Source organism: Anastrepha obliqua, chromosome 4 (genome assembly GCF_027943255.1).
Source record: "Anastrepha obliqua isolate idAnaObli1 chromosome 4, idAnaObli1_1.0, whole genome shotgun sequence".
Classification (NCBI taxonomy): Eukaryota; Metazoa; Arthropoda; class Insecta; order Diptera; family Tephritidae; genus Anastrepha; species Anastrepha obliqua.
In genome coordinates, this window is record NC_072895.1 from 119,842,595 (window position 1) to 119,862,837 (window position 20,243).

At 36.3% G+C, this 20,243-nt stretch overlaps 3 protein-coding genes across 6 annotated transcripts; 2 read left to right on the forward strand and 1 right to left on the reverse strand.

The window, feature by feature from the left end:
• Positions 1–580: 580 nt before the first annotated feature.
• On the reverse strand, positions 581–20,205 carry LOC129243537 (hormone-sensitive lipase). Of its 4 annotated transcripts, none has more exons than XM_054880611.1 (6): positions 20,024–20,205; positions 3,576–4,742; positions 2,684–3,518; positions 1,953–2,627; positions 1,755–1,880; positions 581–1,693 (listed from the first exon to the last, which is right to left on the reverse strand). In XM_054880611.1, exons 2-6 carry the CDS (start codon positions 4,688–4,690, stop codon positions 1,583–1,585), a joined length of 2,862 nt encoding a protein of 953 aa, XP_054736586.1. In that variant the 5' UTR covers positions 4,691–4,742; positions 20,024–20,205; the 3' UTR covers positions 581–1,582. The 4 variants fall into 4 exon arrangements, with proteins under 4 accessions (XP_054736586.1, XP_054736587.1, XP_054736588.1 ...); XM_054880612.1 differs by having other exon boundaries at positions 19,988–20,205; XM_054880613.1 differs by lacking the exon at positions 20,024–20,205 and adding an exon at positions 19,866–19,981.
• On the forward strand, positions 9,689–12,151 carry LOC129243538 (uncharacterized). Its single transcript, XM_054880615.1, has 2 exons — positions 9,689–9,810; positions 9,874–12,151. The coding sequence occupies exon 2, from the start codon at positions 10,550–10,552 to the stop codon at positions 11,804–11,806; it is 1,257 nt and encodes a 418-aa protein (XP_054736590.1). The 5' UTR covers positions 9,689–9,810; positions 9,874–10,549; the 3' UTR covers positions 11,807–12,151.
• On the forward strand, positions 15,246–17,134 carry LOC129243539 (uncharacterized). Its single transcript, XM_054880616.1, has 2 exons — positions 15,246–16,774; positions 16,834–17,134. Exon 1 carries the CDS (start codon positions 15,351–15,353, stop codon positions 16,716–16,718), a length of 1,368 nt encoding a protein of 455 aa, XP_054736591.1. The 5' UTR covers positions 15,246–15,350; the 3' UTR covers positions 16,719–16,774; positions 16,834–17,134.
• Positions 20,206–20,243: the final 38 nt, after the last annotated feature.

The following is a 20,243-nucleotide window of genomic DNA, read 5'->3' on the forward strand; positions in this document are numbered from 1 at the left end:
TAAAGAGCTTAATCATAATAAAAATTAGCTAACCAATATCCATTTTGGGTAAAATAAAAATAATTAATTGACTAATTGAAAATAAGGAATAAAATGAGCATTCAAGAATTCCAAAACAAAATTTCACTAAAATATAACATTACAATTAAATTTCAAGTTAGTCACAAAAAGTAAAGAAAAAAGCATATATTTTTAAGTTCAAACACATAACATTGCTAGCACAAAAATGTGTCAAAACCGCAAATTCAATCAAAAAATTATCTTTTAATGCCAGAATTCCACTCAATATAATCTCAAAGAGTTACAATTTGTGCACTGGAACTTTCAAAAATGTTATATGTTTATTATTATTAATTATTATTATTAATAAAAATCATTCAATATAAAAAAAATTTACAAATATTCATAATTTTGTTTGACTTCTATGCATTTTCTTGTATTACTATTTTGAGGTAAATATAATTTTATATTCTTAAAAAATTTAAATTTTCTTTACTTTTCTTCTTCTTCATTCGCGAAGCTTCTCCTTTGTTTTTGAGCTGCAATAAATACTGTTTGTTTACCATACACTTTTTGTGTATTTTTGTTTTGAACGCAAAAAGCGTTTATTTTATAAGATTTAACTAGAGCAGAGTGATAAAATACATTAAGGAAAAATCAAGCGGTGCGAAAAATACCTAAAGTATTCGCTGAGAAGCACTGGCTGGAAAAACTTTAAGGAAAAGCTGAACATCAAATACACGTAAAAATACGTATATATAAGTAAATATTATTAAAATAATAATTAAATAAAAAGTACTAATAAAAAGCATTAAAATATTTCAGTGCGCTGAGGTTTACATAAATTGATTTTTAAGCCTTTAAGCTTTAAGTTGTTCTTAAAACTTAAAAAAAGCGATCTGTAGTTATGCGGTATTATGGTACATAAGGGTTTAACTAATCATAAAATATAAAAGTAGAAGAGAGAAAAAAATCAGTTAATACAAAACGCAAATAATAGATATAAAAACAAAAGCATTTTTAAGAACGTTTAAGCTAAAACTTCAGCATTAAGCAATTGGAGATTAGCAAATTCACATAATTCAACCGCATTCGATAGCATTAATCGCAAAAATGCCCTACTCCAATGGTACAAATAAAACCCATAAAAAGCGGCGCAATAAAGTAATAAAAAATAAGTTAATTCATTAATTATACGCTTAACCTATCACAATTTGCATTTCCTGCCATAATACAATGTTTATTTTTGCATATACATATAGATTTCTTTTTCTTCGTTCCATTATATTTTGTTATTAAGCAATGCGTTTGTGTTAAAACTGAATAGCGCCCTAAATAATTGTGGGCTTATTTCATATGACTAACCTTTTGATAATGCATAACCGCACATACAAATGCATTTATGAATACTCATACTCAATACTCACTCTATTATTTAATATACCCTGTTTTAAATGTTAATATTCTTGTTAAAGGGCATTGCCTTTAATGCTTCTTTATACTGTCTTGTTAATTTATAAAGTATTCCATTATGTATATACGTATATAGTAAAATTTTACGTAAATGTTCCGTTATTCCGCTTCATTTGCTTCCTGTAGCACCTCCATTTAATTGGATATCCGCCGGAGTAAATAGCAGTTGTTTAAGGTTTTCTACGCAACGTTTAGAACCGTCACGTGCCTCACTTGAGTACTGCGTAGAAAATACTAGGTTAGTTTTCGCAAGGAATTTTAGTATATTTTCATAAGCTCACCATTGTAAAATTAAGGAAACCGTGGGGTAGCCCCTTCAATATCTCCAGCGTTACTGGTCGGCCCAAGTTCTTTAGCTTGCGCGCAAACATCACACAATCATCGAGACAGGGGTCCATGTCGAGCGTCTGTAGTGAAATCATTTGCAAAAGTTATACAATTTCCCTCGTTATTAGGCACACTGCTCTCTCCCCACTTACCAGAATTTTCGTAGCTGGCAGCTGCGAAAGCCACTCATCGCTAGCATAATAGGGCGATAGGAATGGATCTTTTGGCACTTGAAAGGCAAACTCTACGCTAGGGCTGCGCGCTATCAAAGCATCCATATTGCGTAAATCCTGTATGCGTTCGCCATTCTGCGCTTCGCTGCGTATTTCACTCGATTTGGTGTATCGATCGAACGTAGTTGTGAGCGCATTGAAGGCATTGTTGAAGCGGCAATGCAGCGCCTCAAAGGCAATCACTTCTTTGCCCGTATCCATGATGATGTTCTCTTCAGACGCTGTTTGCGCTATTGTTGGCGTGAGACCATTGATATATCTCGCACCATTCAGCGCTCCATTACCATTTGCCTGTTGCTCCTTGACCTCTTGCGTATTGGTGTCAATGAGATATTTATCGAGAAAACGATCGATATATTGCTCTGAGTCGGAATCCTTTTGAATTTCCGCGGAAAGTTGTATGGGATAGTGCACAATTGGTTGGGAGTCATCTTCGAAGGAGACGCAAAGGCTGTTGTCTTCTTCGGCGGAGGGTAAATCGGTGCGTTCAACGGTTTGACTATGATACGAGGCGCTGGCAAAGGTATCGCTGCTCTCCTCCGTCTGAGCATCTGCTTCCATGGCATTCATATCCAAAGCTGTGCCGTCTTTCAACTAAATAAAATAATGCGTTTGATTTTTAATTTACATATATAATATAATTTCTGCACCATTTGATCCCATTTGGAATTCTCCGCCACTGACGACAGCGGACTCTTTGCTGCCGATGTGCACCTACTGGATGCCCCACTGTACTCCCTTTCCAGCTGCAGTGTTAAGTGCAGCTCTTGCGTTGGTGTTGCATCTCGTATGTCGGACATTTCAGCCACACGCTTCGCATTCTCCTGCATCTGCTTGGGTTCTGGTGAGGCGTATGCGCGCAAGCAACGCATCATAAAACCGAAAGGCAACAACGGATCCATGAGGCACAATAGACGCGCCGGGCTTGGCACGAAGCTGATCAGTGTCGGGCAATATGCAAGGAACAAGCCGTCCGGCACACGTATGCCCAGCTCGATGCATTTTAATGCCACACCAATACAAAGATTGGCACCAGCCGAATCACCGGCCAGCACAATACGCTCAGCAGTGGTGCCTAAATGCTCAGCATTGCGTAACATCCAACAGTAGGCATAAAAAACTTCCTCAAGAGCGCGAGGATAAGGCGCCTCAGGTGCGAGACTGTAGTCCACCGAAATAATAGGCACATCGAGCGCAGTGGCCCAGTCGCGCAAATAGAGCTCATGCGATTTTGATGACTGCGCAACAAATCCACCGCCATGACAGTGGAATAGTAGACTACGACTACGCGCTGGTAAGCGGCGCCAGCTGCGCGAGAACATACCCTCACCAATCATGCCCTCGCGCCGCGTATAGCTGAGCAGCCGTACATTCACTGAGTTGCCAGGCCCAATGTGGGCAGACGGTATTGGTATATCGATCAGTTCGGCATTGTCGTTTTGATTTAAATCGGTGGCAGCACGCAGCTTTTGTGTCTTATTAACGCTGCAAGGACAAAAATATTTTTTACAAATATTTGGCATTTACAAGTAACTTTCTTACCGCGGCAACTGCAAAAGCTCCGGTGGTATCTCAATCACGCGATTTACTTTCACCGAGCTACCGACAATCGTTGGTATGGTGTTCATCATCTCCGACTCGGCAAGAAACCAAAATGCTTTACAAAAATCGACTTTCGCATTCTGCGAAATATTTACAATGCGACGCGCACATTGTTCTGGATTTAAAAAGTATTTGCTGCCCGTCCACAGGCCGCGTGTAGTCTTTGAGATTTTTCCTTCCACCTGTGCATAGAAGACCTCCGAAAAACTAGCCATACCGATCGCGATAAAACGCAACACACCGCGTATTGTATTGTCGTACTGAAACCCAAGGCACCGGCCATAGAAAGCATACTGATTGATAGTGTCGCCCAGTTCGAAGAGCTCCTCCGCTGTATGTTGCCCATTGGCAAACAGATCGCCTGAATCACTTGACCAATCGTGCATGATGAGCAAATAATGCAGGCAAGTGCAGAGCGACGAAAGCAGCTGCGAGCAGGACTCTACCTCTTTCATGTAGTATTTCTTGCGAAAGAACATAGTGGCGCGTGTCGCTTGGAGATTCCTGCAAATGCTTTGACCGTACGTAATGCACGAATTCGTGACAGATATAAAACTGCGGTAGCCATTGCCTGGTGTATGCTCATCGAAGTCATACTTGTAAGCGAAGGCATCCACACGGTGTACCAGCGTATTTGCCAATCGTATGAAATCCTGCCAAGCGACAAATGCGGCACATAAGCGCTGTCCCTTCTCTGAATTATCGTTTTTAAAGTAGTCAGCCTGCTCAACGCACTGTTGAAGCAGTTCCTCGTATAATGGCTGTAGTGCTGGAGCATCCTCCTCAGGCGCATCAGTAGTCGAGTCATCCATCATCAGTTGCTCGTGCTGAGATGTGGCAAATTCAGCAGATGAGACTGAAGACGGCAGTGAACTGGGAGTAGGTGGTGGTGAGGGTGGTGCCGCAAAAGATTGTGCATCAGTGCCGTTAGGTAATTGGTGGGTTTCGTTTGATTTCGATGTGATGTGTGGTAATTTTTCACTGCCGCACGCGTTCATGCCATCCAGCGTTTCAATACCTGCTGAGATCACAGCTGTTGGCTCATTGCGCTCCATATTGATCCCCGTTTCGTTGGCACGGCTGAGTGGTTTTGACGCGAGAGTTGAACTAGAACAAAAATTTTCAAATTCAAATATAGTCGATATGGAATACTATAATTAGTTCACATATTTTTATTCTAATTTCCCAGCAACTGCAAGTGTAGCTGCCTTTGAAGCAAATATTAGTGAAATTGTTTTGTTCTATTTACTTTAAAATAAGCGCATTAGTGTAAGAATGCCTGAAGTTGTTTATGAGCAATTTGCATGGGTACAAAATTCAGTTGAAAATAATTACCTTTTACACTATAACTAAAAAGTCGTTGTATAATATATTACACATTGAACAGACATACGACAATGCGCAGTGACTAATTTTCCATTAGCAGGAACGTTTCACTGAGGCTTAAATTGCATTTAACTTTAATGGGTTTTTAAAACACTCTTGCCTAGTTGCTAATTATGACTATATTTTTACAAATGGGCATTTCTTTGGATGCAAGTGAAATATTTTTCTGTGTTCGAATAGAAAATTGTATATGATTTTTTATGTGCGAAAATTTCCCGAAACAAAATTTTGAATTGATAAATCTATGCTTTAGTAATCAAAATTACATGGTAACCCTGTTTCTTATTGCAATTTTTATTTCATTTCAAACTTAAGCGAACTAAAAATTAAACTCTAAAGGGTAGACAGTTCTTCTACAACGAGATTTCTAGATTGTAGAACAACATCAAGACGCAAACCATACCGCTACTATTATAAAAAACCTTTTTCTATCATCTGGTGTTTCCTGTCCACAGTGAATTTCGGACCCTAGACCTCTTGACTGGTAGTCACGCACAAAGCACTCGACATCGGCCAACGCTGATAGATGTAGACACACTTTACGAAATGTAGGCAGAACACGACCACCTCGCGCCGTTCAACAGAAGCTGAAATGAGGTCTTTGAATAAGACTTGGGATGAATTTAGAGCCCTGGCGCAAAACTGTGTTCGATGGCGAAAAGGAGTTGTCGACGTCATATGCTCCAGCTAGGAGCTAGAGCATCCGATATATATGTTTATATAAGTCAACTTTAAGGTTTATTGTGCCCTCTACTCTACACACTCCTCAACCGAGGTCCATAACTTTTAAACGTCCTAAGATGGTAAGGGACTGGTCTGAACGTATGCGCCTCTCTTCCGACTCCACCGGGCCGATATGCTTGTGACGATGTCTCTGAGCACAAGTCGTAGAAATAACCGCAGTCGTTAGACTATATTCCGAGTTTTCTAAGCTCTTCTTTAATGGCGTATTATTCCATAGCCAGGAAAACTCAGTTCGTAGAAGCCACAGCCTCTGTAGCTAATCTGTAGCTACTGCTTTTCCGTCTTTGCCTCTTTGGTCTGGGACTCATATAAGATTTACACTTAGACCTCATGCTCCTCCACTTATCACAGTACCTCATCCAACCCCAAATGCCTTATTAAACTTAAAATAGAGGTGGGTTGAGCTAAGCGTACATGCCTTTCTTCTAGCTGCATCTAGCCGAGATGTCTCCGCGTTATAGCCCCACATTGAAGGAGAAGGTGTATTGTAATCTCCAGGGATTGGTCACAGAAACTACAAGAGTCAGTAGATCATATCTCACTCCTGTGCCGATGACTGCGAAATCTGAACTGGCCTGTGAGTTTATCCTTAGGAATGTTTTCGAGTTTCTTAAACCTCTTTTCATTATACGCCCCCCAGTAAGGACTTCGCCTGCCAGCTAACACCTTTTAGCCTTAGCCCTTCACTCCTTAACTTCTCCTTGATGGTGTGTTGTCCCATAGCATGCAAGGGTTCGAGTCCTACAAGTAACGAGGCCCCAGTCTCTCTAGCCAATGCAGCCGCTACTTAATTCCCAATGTAAACTGAATGTGTGAATCTAATTCTGACTGTGACTCTAATTCATAGGCTTAAATAAATATTGAGATCAGTCTCTCTTAACATCTAGAATTATTGAAGATTTAGCCTCAAAAGACGATATAGCTTTGAGTGTAGCATAACTGGCGCTCAATGCGGAAGTTTCTCTTCAAAATTATCTCACTTTCCTCTTAAAGGCAGAGGTGCTGATGGATATCACGATACCATCCCATCTCTGGATTATAATCTAAACGAATTGGAGAGCTTTGTAGTTTGGCTCGTAGTTATGAAGCTATGAACGCTGCTCAAAATGATTCAGGACCCGTGATGATCGAGGAAAACAGTGAAACATATTACGTTACATGTCTAAATCTACTTCCGGCTGGTTTGATATCACGGTACTAAGTCTGAAGCAAGCTGCCATTCTCAGACAGAGTTTCATCTCTCATGCAAACAATGAATCTGTAATAATTTTTTGTTACAACTACTTTTTTAACAAATATAGAAATTTCCATATATTCGAACTTCACTGATAATTACCTTCAGTGGAAATAAGTGTTAATTACAAAACAGCTGTACTCAATGAATGAATTCTTACTGATAAATTTCAAATGATCGTGGGAACAACGTCCTAGCCGTCTACTGATAACAAAATAATAAAAAGCAAAAACTTTGACAAGCGTGCAACAGCTGCAAATTGATAACGGCAACTCAAAGTAACAATAAGTAAGTGATTTAAAACCAGTGTTAATTTACAAAAAAACAAAGAACTAAATTTTTTTAAATACGTTCAAATATAGTACGAAAATGGAGGTAGTTGAAATGAATAATTTTTTTATTGCTGAATCAGTGCTATCGTTTCAAACTTTTTGATCGAAGGGAAGTTCGATGTTTACACAGTAGTAGATGTCGGGACATTCCTAAAAATATTCTTATACAGAGTAAGTAGGTCTTTTTGCGATAACTAATTTTTTATTTTAATTTTAATTGGTATTACGTATAACTAACTTTTCATTTAACTTCAATCTTCAGTAGAAGCACTTTCTGTCGCTATAATCAATGAATTGAAGATATATAATGGTCTATGAATAAGTTCGTGCGGTTTTTTTTCGAAATTTGAATTTCGGATCATTCCCATGGCTTTTAAACGTTTGGAAATGGTTGATTGATCAACTCCCAAAGTTTTTGCAACCTCTTCTTGCGTTTGAGCCGGATCTTGATCGAGCAATTCCTCCAATTCGGTATCCATGAACTTTGGCGGCGCGGCCAAAATCACCACTTTTAAAGCGTGCAAACCACTTCTGGCACGTTCGCTCAGCTAGAGCATGCTCACCATAAACTTCCACCAAGATACGATGACTTTCGGCTGCTTTTTTCTTCATATTAAAGAATTCCCCGCAAAAACACATTATTTGGCACGAAATTCGACATTTTCAAGTGTGGTAAAAATATTGTTGTTTACGCTTCAAATAAAAAACTTATACTGACGTTTGTGCCTTACGACAGTAGCTCTCCAATGAATGTTTGGAAATGTGGATCGATGGAATAATAATCAAGTTACGCCATCTGTTGTAAAACCGCACGAACTTATCCATTATAGTAAATTTGTATAATGTTAGAAAATCCTCCTCAGAGCGTGCCCAGCACACTCTCGATTTTTTCTTTTACTCCTTCTTCTTCCTTTGTTTTAAATTCCTTGTTTTAATTTCCTTATTTTAAATTCCATTCGCTTTTTGGTCCCACGAGTAGGCACGGAAGGGGTGGTCCGCCATGGCAGAGCTGGCATACCGTGGTAAAACACTTAATACAACCGACCTTACCTGGGCGTCGAAGGAGACCCTTAGAGACTCGTTATTTAGGCACTTCCAGCCATGCAGCTCTCGACAGGGGCACCTCAACACCTTGGCTTCAAGTGCTAACAAGGTTATACCGTCTTGTCTCGGTCGACAGAGCCTTGTTAGCGAAAACAGGGAGTACCAAATCCAGGACATCAACTCTTCGATAGTGGGTAGAGGTTGCCATTTGGAGAGGAGTGGCTATGTTGTTCACATCACTTTCCTATTTAACCCCCCCCACCAAGGACTGTCATTTCAGCAGCATTTCTCAAAACTGTATGATGTTGCAACGTCACTTGATTCGTTTAATGGCAAACATTTTGTAGTATTTTTTGTTATAATGAAAGCTTCCAGCCTAAAGCAGCTGTATTTCAAAATTCCATAAAGGTTAGACGAGAACTTTAAAATGAATGCGATTAACATAAAATTATTCAGTAATCCAGTAATTTAAACTCTTGATTCCTAAAGTGATTTAAAAGTGCAGTGATTTCGTAAAATATGGAGCGAAAGAGTCTCAGCGACAGCACTGATTTTTCCTGTTTTACCTGCTTTGTGAGATTTTGCACCCAATTCCCTCTCTTTTCTCTCTTCATCCATAACCCTATCCAGTGTTGCCATTTTAGCTTTTTTCAAGCTAGATTTAGCTTTTTTTGTTTTCGTTTAGCCGGAAAAAATGTAATTTAGCTTCTAACTTTTTTTTAGCCTTTTTTCGAATTTTTTTTAGCTTTTTTTAGCTTTTTTCTAAGATTAATAAAATTCGATAGTATAAAAATTGTTAATCTAGTCTCCACAAAGTATGTATAGTGTGTGTCCGCTTAACACTGAATGGCAGCACGAACAATCGATTATTGCACTGTTCTTTTCACCGCCAACATTTCCATGTATAAATGCAAAATAATTTTCGAACATTCCTAACGATTCGCGCCGCGTTGTTGCATCGAGTAAAATTTGCAGAAATATGGAAAGGTAAGTTAAAATTGTGCATTTAAAGGTAAAAATTGTTAAATTTATGTTATTATACCTATTAGATATTTTAAAAAAGCTGTGCCGGCTCCAATTGAGACATATTCGAGTGAAGAGGACAATTTGAATGAAGTTGAACCGAAAAATACTAAAAGGTAAGTGCGTACATACATACCTATGTATGTTTGTATGCACAAATGTATTGCATACTTTCAAGAAAATTCTAAGAGTTTGCCGTTTAACGTAAATATTATCAATAAAAGCAACGAAAATCTAATTTATTTTCGTTTATTGATAAATTTAACGTTAACATGCAGCCCTGAAGTAACTATTGTGAAATAAATAGTTGTGTATTAAACAGGTGTTCCCAAAGAATTGATTTACAAACATCCGAGAGTGAAAGTTCGTGCAGCTATTCGGATGAGGAATCACCGCGCAGAAAGACCAAAAGGTATTATATTCACATGCCGCTTTTATTGTTTTTTATATTAAATGACGTTTTTTTGTGGCGCAGATATACCCAACAAGTGAGAAAAGCTTGGTTCAGCGATAAAAGGTTTAAAGATTGGATATCTGAATATGATGACAAAATATTGTGTAAGTTTTGCGGCTGTAAATTGACACCAAAATTATGCACTTTGATAGCGCATGCAAATACGAAAAAACACAAAGCAACAGCAGGTCCATTTTTAAGAGGAAAGCAGGCAACAATTTCTTTTAAAGCTGTTGGTATTATTTATGATACAAAGCGAGCCGAATTAGCTAACGCACTTTACGTCGCTTCACACACAGCTATCTGTTCCGTAGATCATTTATCTACGATTCAAAGAAACTCGTTTCACGACAGTTCAATAGCTACAGGAATAAAACTGGCTCGATCAAAATGTAGTGCTTTAATTCGAAATGTGCTATGTCCATATTTTAAAAATCGGTTACTTTCTGATATCGGTAGCAATCCATACAGCTTAATTATTGATGAATCGACAGATATAAGCGTTAAAAAGTACCTCGGAATAGTGATAAGATATTATAGCGCTACCAGCAAATCAATTGTTAATACATTTCTTACACTATCAGTTATCGAGGATTGCACGGCAAAAGGATTAGTAGATTCAATCTTAAAAACATTGAGTGAGTTTGGGTTAGATATTAAAAACTTAAGGGGCTTAGGAACAGATAATGCTAGTGTTATGGTAGGCAGAAACCGAGGCGTGATTTCTTTATTAAAGCAACATCAACCTAATATTGTTTTAGTTCCATGTGTTTGCCATTCGATCCAATTGGCTGTTTCGTCTGCTTCGAAATTACTTCCCAATAAAATTGAATTTTTGATATCAGAAACATATAACTGGTTTTCTAAATCCGCAAGTAGACAAAATAGCTATTCCATGTTGTATGCTGCCATAAATGATGGGCTAGAACCTTTACAAATGGTTAGAGCCTGCTCTACTAGATGGCTGTCTATCGAAGTTGCCGTTAAAAGAGTAACCAGTCAATGGTTGGAATTGAAAACGCACTTTGGTATTGCTGCAACAGTGGAATGCTGTCATAAAGCGAAGCTGTTGGCAAATCTGTTCTCTGACGAAAATTTAGCTTATTTAATGTTCCTTGGCCCTATATTAAAAGAAGTTCAAATGGTGAATAAGCTTTTTGAAAGCAATTCTGTAGACCCCCTCAAGATGTTCAGTGACTTAAAGTATCTACTTTCAAATCTTTGCTCACTTGTTACTTACTCCTCAGAAACTTTTGACCCATTGTCTTCTCCGTTGTTGCCGTTATTAATTCCTCTTCCTTGTTTCCATTACTCCTTTGAGGAGTTTATGAAAACAAACATTAATGATATAGATACAGAAAAAAATATACGAGATAACTGCCGTAGTTTTCTTATTAAACTAATAGAGCAATTACGCCAACGTTTGCCAAGTAATATCGACACTTTGAAAAATATTAATTTCTTTTCTATGGAAAAAGCACTGAGCGCTGTAAAAACAAACATATTTGATAGTTTCAAACAAGAAAAATGTAGATATACATCTGACGAGATAAGTAACATAGAAATGCAATGGAAGAAATTGCATCTAATCGAATGGGAAGGCATAGATTCCACAGTTGCATTTTGGACACAGGTTCGGGAGTATAAGAATGCGTTCGGGGAAAATCCTTTTGCCAGTCTTTCTAATTTTGTTTTTGAATTTTTGGTTCTGCCGCTGAGCAATGCGGAGGTTGAGCGTATTTTTAGTACGATGAATAATGTAAAAACTAAGGTGCGAAATAGGACTAGTACTACAATGTTAAATGCAATTTTATGTATAAGGTATGGACTAAAAAAAGAAAAGAAGTGCTGTCATGACTTTGTCATAACAAAAGATCTCATTAGTCTCATGAACAATTCCAGTATTTATTCTTATTCCTCGGATGATGAAGAAAATTTTGACATAGAAATATAATAAGACTTTTACAGCCCAATCTAATATAAACGCATTGCGGTAACTTTTTGTCAAAAATTGTCTCATGTACATACAAGTTGTATGAAAGTAACATAAATTAATTTGCGTGCGTAAAAACCTAATTTGATTTCCAATTTTGGTTCTGCGTGACACCAGGGTTTGACATATACACACATATTTTTATCAAGAAAACTTGTGTTTATATCGGTTAGAGCAAAAAACGTCGTTTATGTTCGTGCGTTTATATTAGGTTGGGCAGTTAGTAAAAGGCGCATTTTTTATTTTGTTAACTGGAAGTGGAAATAATTTTATGAAGTACAAATTGCAATGTTTCGTAGCTTTATATTTACATATATGATGCAAAGCATCAGTGTATATACAATATATACTTTTATGAAATTGAAGTACAAATTAAATTTAATGTTTCACTACATGTGTAAAATAGTTATGCTAAGATTGTTTTTTATGAAAAATTTTATGAAATACAAATTGCAATGTTTCGTAGCTTTATATTTATATGATGCAAAGCATCAGTGTATATACAATATATACTTTTATGAAATTGAAGTACAAATTAAATTTAATGTTTCACTACATGTGTAAAATAGTTATGCTAAGTATTGTTTTTTTTTACAATGAAAATAACGAATAAAACGTAAAAATGGCGTTGTACTTTTAGCTTTTTTTTTAGCCTTTTTTCGATTTTTTTTTAGCTTTTTTTAGCTTTTTTTTTTATCCATCTAGCTTTACAGAGAACGTTAAATATAGAGAAGTCTCAATGACTTAAATGGCAGCACTTTTCAGGGGTACTCGTTTTGCGCGCGTGGTACACAACAGCGACATCTGAGCGACATTTTTCACAGAACGTTAACAGAAATATGCTCAACTGCAGAAATTTAACAGCTTTTGAGAATTAAGAGCTTGTTTTTTGGAAACTTTCCGTTTTGTGCCAAAGTTAGGTTACAGGTGCTTTTTGTCTCTTTATTTGCATGAAAATTCATTTTTGAATTTGAATTGATTTTGCGTAATTTGCGCCAAAATTTCCATGTCAAACCAAAAGAGTCTAATGAACTTTAGTTTGAGAAAAACTTTTGATTGACGTCGCGCAATTTTCAAACGCTTTCGATTTTCCGAATTTTTTTAAACTTTTTCGATTTAAAAATGAGCAGAACGTGTCGTGTGCGCGGGTGTTATTTAAAAAACAGTGAAGTGAAATTATTTTCTTTCCCACAGGACCCCATATTAGCAGACAAATGGAGGCAGAATTTGCATATTGCCAGGACGGAACATCTTCCACCCCACAACTCATTTGTGTGTGTAAAACACTTTGAGGCATGTGTTGTGGGGGGACAATGTTTGAAAAAGGGTGCCATCCCCACCCTTCGTTTAGGTAAGTTTTTGCGCAATACATAAGTAGGTATGTGTGTTTTTATATTTCGCTAAAGCGAACCTACAATAATATCAAACACACATACCTACTGATGTATTGCATTCATTTGATATAATATTAGGGTGGATAGGTTTTATTGCATACATTTGATATAATATTAGGGTGGATAGGTTTTATTGAGGGTGAGGTTTGCTAACTGGTAGCATTAGAGTTTTGAGGCAGGAAAGTGGAGGAAGTTAAGAAATTTAAATTATTTTTGAATGTGTATGTGCATATATTTCATAGAAAATATTTTTTTATTAATAACCATAATATTACAATACCCGTTGCTATGCCTTGTTGAATAAAATCAAAACAACCAATCAGAAAAATATCAAGCAAAATTATTTTTATTAATTTTCTATCTCAAACCGTTTTTGAACTTTGCATTTGAACAGCTTATGCGGATTGTGAAGTCTAGAGTGTGCTATAAATAGTGGGAAATAGGGAAAACTAAGAGTTTTTAGATTAAATTTAAGCAAATATTATTTATTTATTATTATTTATTATTACTAAGTCAAAACATACAACCATAGGTTATTTTTACTATGATTGACCTTAAGAATAGTTTACATAAAAAGATAAACAGTAAAATCAAAATTAAAATTAAAATTACAGATAGTAGTAAAGATAAAGTATTAAAAGGAAAGTAAGGTAAAAATAGTAGTAGTAGGAGTAGGGACTAATAGGAAGAGATTTAAAGTACATTCAGCAATATTCGATTATTAGTGATGAATGAGAGTGGTGGCGCGGCCTGGGGGCTGTGGGAAGGGAGTTCCATCATAAAAACATGCCTATAACCTTCTTTGAATTATTATACGTTTATATTATATTATAAAATAAATTTTCTTAATAGGGCACGACGATGACCCTACATACAGCTGTACAATTCCAAAAAAGCAACGGAGCTGTTGCGTGGTAGGATGCGTGGTGGAAAAGGGTCATACGTTGTATGAATTTCCTCGACGAGGAGAGGCTCGAATTAGTTGGGCCCTGGCTTGCAACGTGCAACCAGCAGATTCTGACAAGCTATATGTTTGTAAGCGCCACTTTAGTCCAGAGCAAGTAACTCGTTATAAAGTTTTAGATGGGGCTGTTCCATCTTTAAGATTAGAGCCAGTTACTAGAAGTCGCTCACCTAGTACTGGCTCTGATTGGGTTTGCCCGCCCGTTACTAAAGTGTACGTAAATCGTACAGTAGGTGTAGGTGTAGCAAATGATCTCACGTTAGAAGAATTCGAAAAATATTCTATGCTAGAGGAAACAAGGCAGGTACCCAAAAACAAAAACATCTGTGAGGACTTAGAAATCACAAGCAGTAGCGAACGATTTGCTCAGGCTGCTCGTTATTATCGGAGCAATGAAATAAAATTAAAAAAAAGAATTCAAGAGTTAGAAGCAGAAAATGAGAAGCTACTGCAAAAATATAAATATTTGTGTACTCGTGCAGTTCTTGCGGAAGAAACTTCAAGCAGTGATGCTGTAACTTTCGCAAGAATGATCGTCAGTGGCCAAAAAAATCGTTATAGCGAGGAGGAAAAGACATTGGCCCAAAACATCAATTATATGTCCTCCAAAGCATATACGTTTATGCGTGACGATCTAGGTTTTGCTTTGCCCCATAAATCATCCCTTTCGCGTTGGCGCCCCATCAAATATGTTGTTCCGGGGTTCGATGCCAATGTCTGTGATAATTTAGAAAAAATTGTTTCAAATATGTCCGACACCGAACGCATAAGCGTTCTATTATTCGATGAAATTATCATCAAGTCGGACTTGAGCTATAATAAAGCTAGAGATGTTATCGATGGGTTTGTAGACCATGGGGAAGGTCAACGCGAAAACAAAATTGGGAATAAATGTTTATTTTTTATGGTTAAGGGATTGTGCTCCAAATGGAAATACGTGTTTTCGTATTATATCTCCAGTGGTGGTATACGTACGGAGACATTAATGTCCATTTTGGACAAAAATGTCGCACAACTAAAAAAAATGGGGTTAAATTTGAAAGGTATAGTTTGCGATCAAGGGCCCTCCAACAGTAGTATCTTTAAATCTTTGGGGATTTATGAGGATAGCCCCTTTTACGTGCACGAAGGCACAAAAATTTTTTGCATGTTCGATTACTGTCACTTGATAAAGTCCGTCCGAAATACCTTGATGAAATATGACATCTTAACATCAGATGGAGTGACAAGCTTCAAGGTGATTGAAAAATTGTTTGATATAGATCAAATGAATCCCCATTTTAAAATTTGTCCGAAACTAACGGAGGCCCATATATATCCCAATTTTATGGATAAAATGAGCGTTTCACGCGCGACTCAGGTCCTGAGCAATTCGGTAGCCTCTGGTATCGACATGGCCTTGTCCCAAAATTTATTAGGCAGTGACGAGTACGTGATAAAATGCGCTAAGCCCACACAGATGTTCGTTAAAAAAATGAATGATCTGTTCGATGAATTGGATGCAAAAAGATTCCAGTCGAAAAATCCTTCAAAATGTCCGATTAGGCGGGGTGACAGCAAAAAAATTGATAGATTGAATGAACATCTAGATTTTTTGCGGTCATTCCAGTTGCCGGAAAACGCACGCGTGCAGTGCATCGAAGGTTTCCGCATAACGATTTCAGCGATGCAAATGTTATGCGAGGAACTTTTCATTGAGCACAGCTCCCTCAAATTTATTTTCACCGGGAAAATGAATCAAGATGCGTTAGAAAACTTTTTCTATCGCATACGAGCTAGTCAGGGTATGAATACCCATCCCTCAGCTCACGAAATTCAATACATAGTTGCGCGACTGATCTCAATGAAAATTTTACGCCAGAGATTTGAGAAGAAAGGTTCTAATTGTACAGATGATGACGATTTAAATTTAGATTGGTATATAGGCCCCGAGGATCGTCATCTTGAGACAGAGGTAGGAGACCAGCGAAATGAGGATCTCGTTTTAGAAGAGATTGATGTGGAAGACATACATTTTGCTGAAGAAAGTAATGAAGCTGAGGTACAAGTGCAGCGTTACTTCACAGGCTATGGTATTTACCAGAAAATGCTGTGCAAGTTAAAATGTGAAAAGTGCACGAACGCCATGACGAAAACAAAAGGGGAGCTGAAGTTGCATTCAGAAGCCCTGATAAGATCAAAAAACTTCACGGATGACAGCGATTTAAGGCTTGTCAATCCTGAAGACAGGGTTTTCGAAGTGTGTCGACTCCAAATGGTGTGGTACCGTCAGCTCTTCGCAAAATATGCCCACATTGCAGGTCTTAGGTGTTTAATGTTGTCCGCTCTAAAAGAAAAAACACAAAAAGTGTTTCCCGACTGGTTTGTAGGATCTGGCGAGTGTAGAGATCATCGCGAGAAGCTATTAGATTTTCTCTTAACTGTCCTTTTATTCAAGAATGCAAAGTGGCTCTTGCGAAATGAGGTTAATAAAGTCAAAGAAAGAAAACTACAAAATAAATTAAAAAAGCTGTAGGTTATAAGTAGGTTGTAAGCCAGGGCCCCACGAAAAGAGATTCGCCGTTCACACAGGTAATTAATAATCTATTAGCTATCTTTTGCATATGATGATACCTATTCTTTTATTTCAGGGTTTTCCACTTTTCTATATTTCAGGTTTTTTTTATTTATATATTTTACAGGTATTTTCCCGTTTCAGGTTTTTTCTATTTTTTAGTCTATTTTACAGGTTTCTTTTTTATTTTTTCTTCTCTTTCAGCTAGCACCCGAGCCTAGATTTTTAAAGCACTACAATTTTTTCTTAATCATGATGGATTGAGAGTAGTGTTTTAAAAATCAGGTAAATCGCAATGACTTAATCGATGTCAATATCGAAGTCGTGTGAGAAATTGTTATAGTATGAGAACAATTTCGTAATTCGTGCTTTCAAAATTTTATATTTTTTTTTTCATTTCAGGAAATGTAAATACCTATTATTTATAGCATTGTAATATATATACATATACATATAAGAATACTTAAATTACTTGTGAATAAAAATAATTAATTATATTTTTTTTCATTTCAGGAAATGTAAATACCTATTATTTATAGCATTGTAATATATATACATATACATATAAGAATACTTAAATTACTTGTGAATAAAAATAATTAATTATATTTTTTTTTTCATTTCAGGAAATGTAATTACCTATTATTTAGACCATTGTAATATATATACATATACATAAATTTCTGTGAATAAAAATAAAAAATTAAAATTAAAAAAACTAGTATTTCATTTTCTTAAGGTAATAATATTTATTTGGTAAGAGGATCTTAAAGAAACATATACCAATAATACAATTCGACAGGATTTCATTAGAATATCAATACACATATTCGTTCAGCTCAATAAAATAAATATCTGCATATGAAAAATTGTTCCTATGGACGTGCAAAAGCAAAACACTCATATATAGTACATAAATACATGCATACAAACTGCCATAGCCATACATACATATGAGGCTGCGAGCACTTGCGACAGAATATTTCGATTTGCTATTGCTGTCGAGAATTTAGAACACATATTTACATACATATATTGATGCATACATATGTACGGAGCCGCGGCCACTCGACTTCACAAAAAGTGAAGATTTACCAAATATTGGCAAATAATTCAACGCGAAATATTACAATATTGACTATTTTCGAATTGGCGAGAAAATTGGCATATGGGCATATGGGCATATGAGCTCGAACTTAGTGTTATAGAATATTTTGGATTTTTCAGCGTCGTTGCGACTAAAAAAATCTGACCGCTGCGACTGCGCCTATGAATGTATTTTGTTCTTGCAGTCGCTCGGCTTATAATTTTAGCTTTGGAAACATACGCGTGCAGAGGCATAACATAAAGCCAGTGCTTTGTGTGTGCTGTTGTATGTACATACATATGTATGTATATACTAATAAGCGTAGTTTTGCTTGGAGTCGAGAATGTATGTATATGTATGTACGGACATACATACAATAGGGCATCAATATGCCAATACGTGAGGTAGGTCATGGTTGCTTCAGTACATTGAACTTTTGCTTAATTGTTTCTTACATGTGTATACATACATGTACATACATATGTTTGTAGTAAGAAACAGTTTAAACAGATTTTGTTACTAATCCAAATATACATACTTACGGTAACATACGAATATGCTTTTTTATCCTATAAAATATGTAAATATGGAGGATATCTTGGGTTTGTTAAAATTATTCTTTTATTTATTTTGAATATCAAAACTTGAATACAAACCATGCTTGTATACCTCCTGCAATAGGATGTGGATGAAAAATTACAGAACAGAAATAAAAACGTAATGCCTCAAATGCCTTGCAAAATGCTGTCGGTCAATTTTATTTCAAACAAATGTATGTATAACAATGCCCAATTTTTTTTGTCCAAAAATAACAAATATATATGTACATATATGCAAATACATACGTTTCTTTGAAGTTTTCTTTTATTTATTTTAAATTTCAAAGTTTTATACTATCTATAAAATGCATACATATATTATTCCATGTAATAAATCTAAATTGAAAAAAATTTCGTTTGCGAAGGAACAAATGAATGCATATTCAAATGTAAATATGATATATACATACATATGTAACACTATAAGAATTGAAGATCCAATTGAACTTTTGCACAAACATAGCTAACATAATACATATACATATGTATATATTGATATACATATATTTACATACATATGTCAAAATACCAAAGCACTTGTATGTAAAAATTTTCATCAAATTTGTATAGTTTTCAATTTACTAAAATGCACATACCAAGATGTGAGAGGTCGTTTTATAGTGCATTTTTTTAAATTAAATCAAAATATTAAAGTTACTTTGATTTGAAATGTTGGCGCATATAATAAATATTCAAATTATTCATCAATAATCATTTAGTTGAATAAATTTTCATTCATCAAGGGAACATATGTAGAAATGAACAAGCAAATTCTTTGCAAAATGCCGTCGGCTAATCGTCAATTTGATTTTCTACAGAACCAAAAGCAGAGAACGTTATGATATACAGAGAACGTTCTCTGTGTGCAGAGCCAATATAGGAAGAGAGAATTCACTGCAATCAGCTCTGTTAAACCCCGGCCGCGGTTAGACTTAGCTCTGTTAAACCCCGGCCGCGGTTAGACTTCATTTTTGACAATTCACACCATTCGTAGCTCGTGAGACTTCTCTATATTTAACGTTCTCTGAGCTTTATTTCTGAAAATGTTCTGGCAACACTGACCCTATCGTTGGCCTTCGCACTCACTCCAGCACGCTTGTTTTTGCTGCACTTTTCTTTCCCTCACACCTAGTTTTTTTGCATTAATGCCTGTTCTCACATGGGTGTACAGTGGACCGTCACTGACGACATCGAAAATAAAACACAAGCAAAATAGCATAAAAAATGCAATACAATAACAAGTGCACAAAGAAAATTTTTCACAAAATTCAACACGCAACCAGCACATTAAACTTTCACTTTTTGTTTAAAACGAAATTTCTAATGAAGCCATACAAGCCGCATAACTGCATTGCTCTGACATAGTAACTTTTCTTTTTGTTTTTGAATTGAAAGCCGATGTTTACTTATTTCTATACCTACGTTAATGACTTTCCTTCACACACTTTAACACTGGGCTATACATAGTTTATGTTCACGTCACAATGCCTCGTTTGGCCAAAGTACACTCAAACAATGGCCCTCGGGCCGACGCAATTTCTTACGTTTTTTTTCGTTTTCTATACAACTGCCAAGTATACCTTGTATAAATTTTCTTCACTTAAAATTTGGATTATAAACGATTTAATGCAACTAAATAAAGCCACTGCGGTGAAGTTTTTCGTTCCGCCTGGTTATTTAACTGCCTCGCAAACCAATTGATTAACGAAACTCTTCAAATTGTGTTTTCTCATGCAGTTCGAAAATTAGTAGAATGAGCTAATCACACAAAACGACAACAAAGTTTTGCTGACAGCTGTT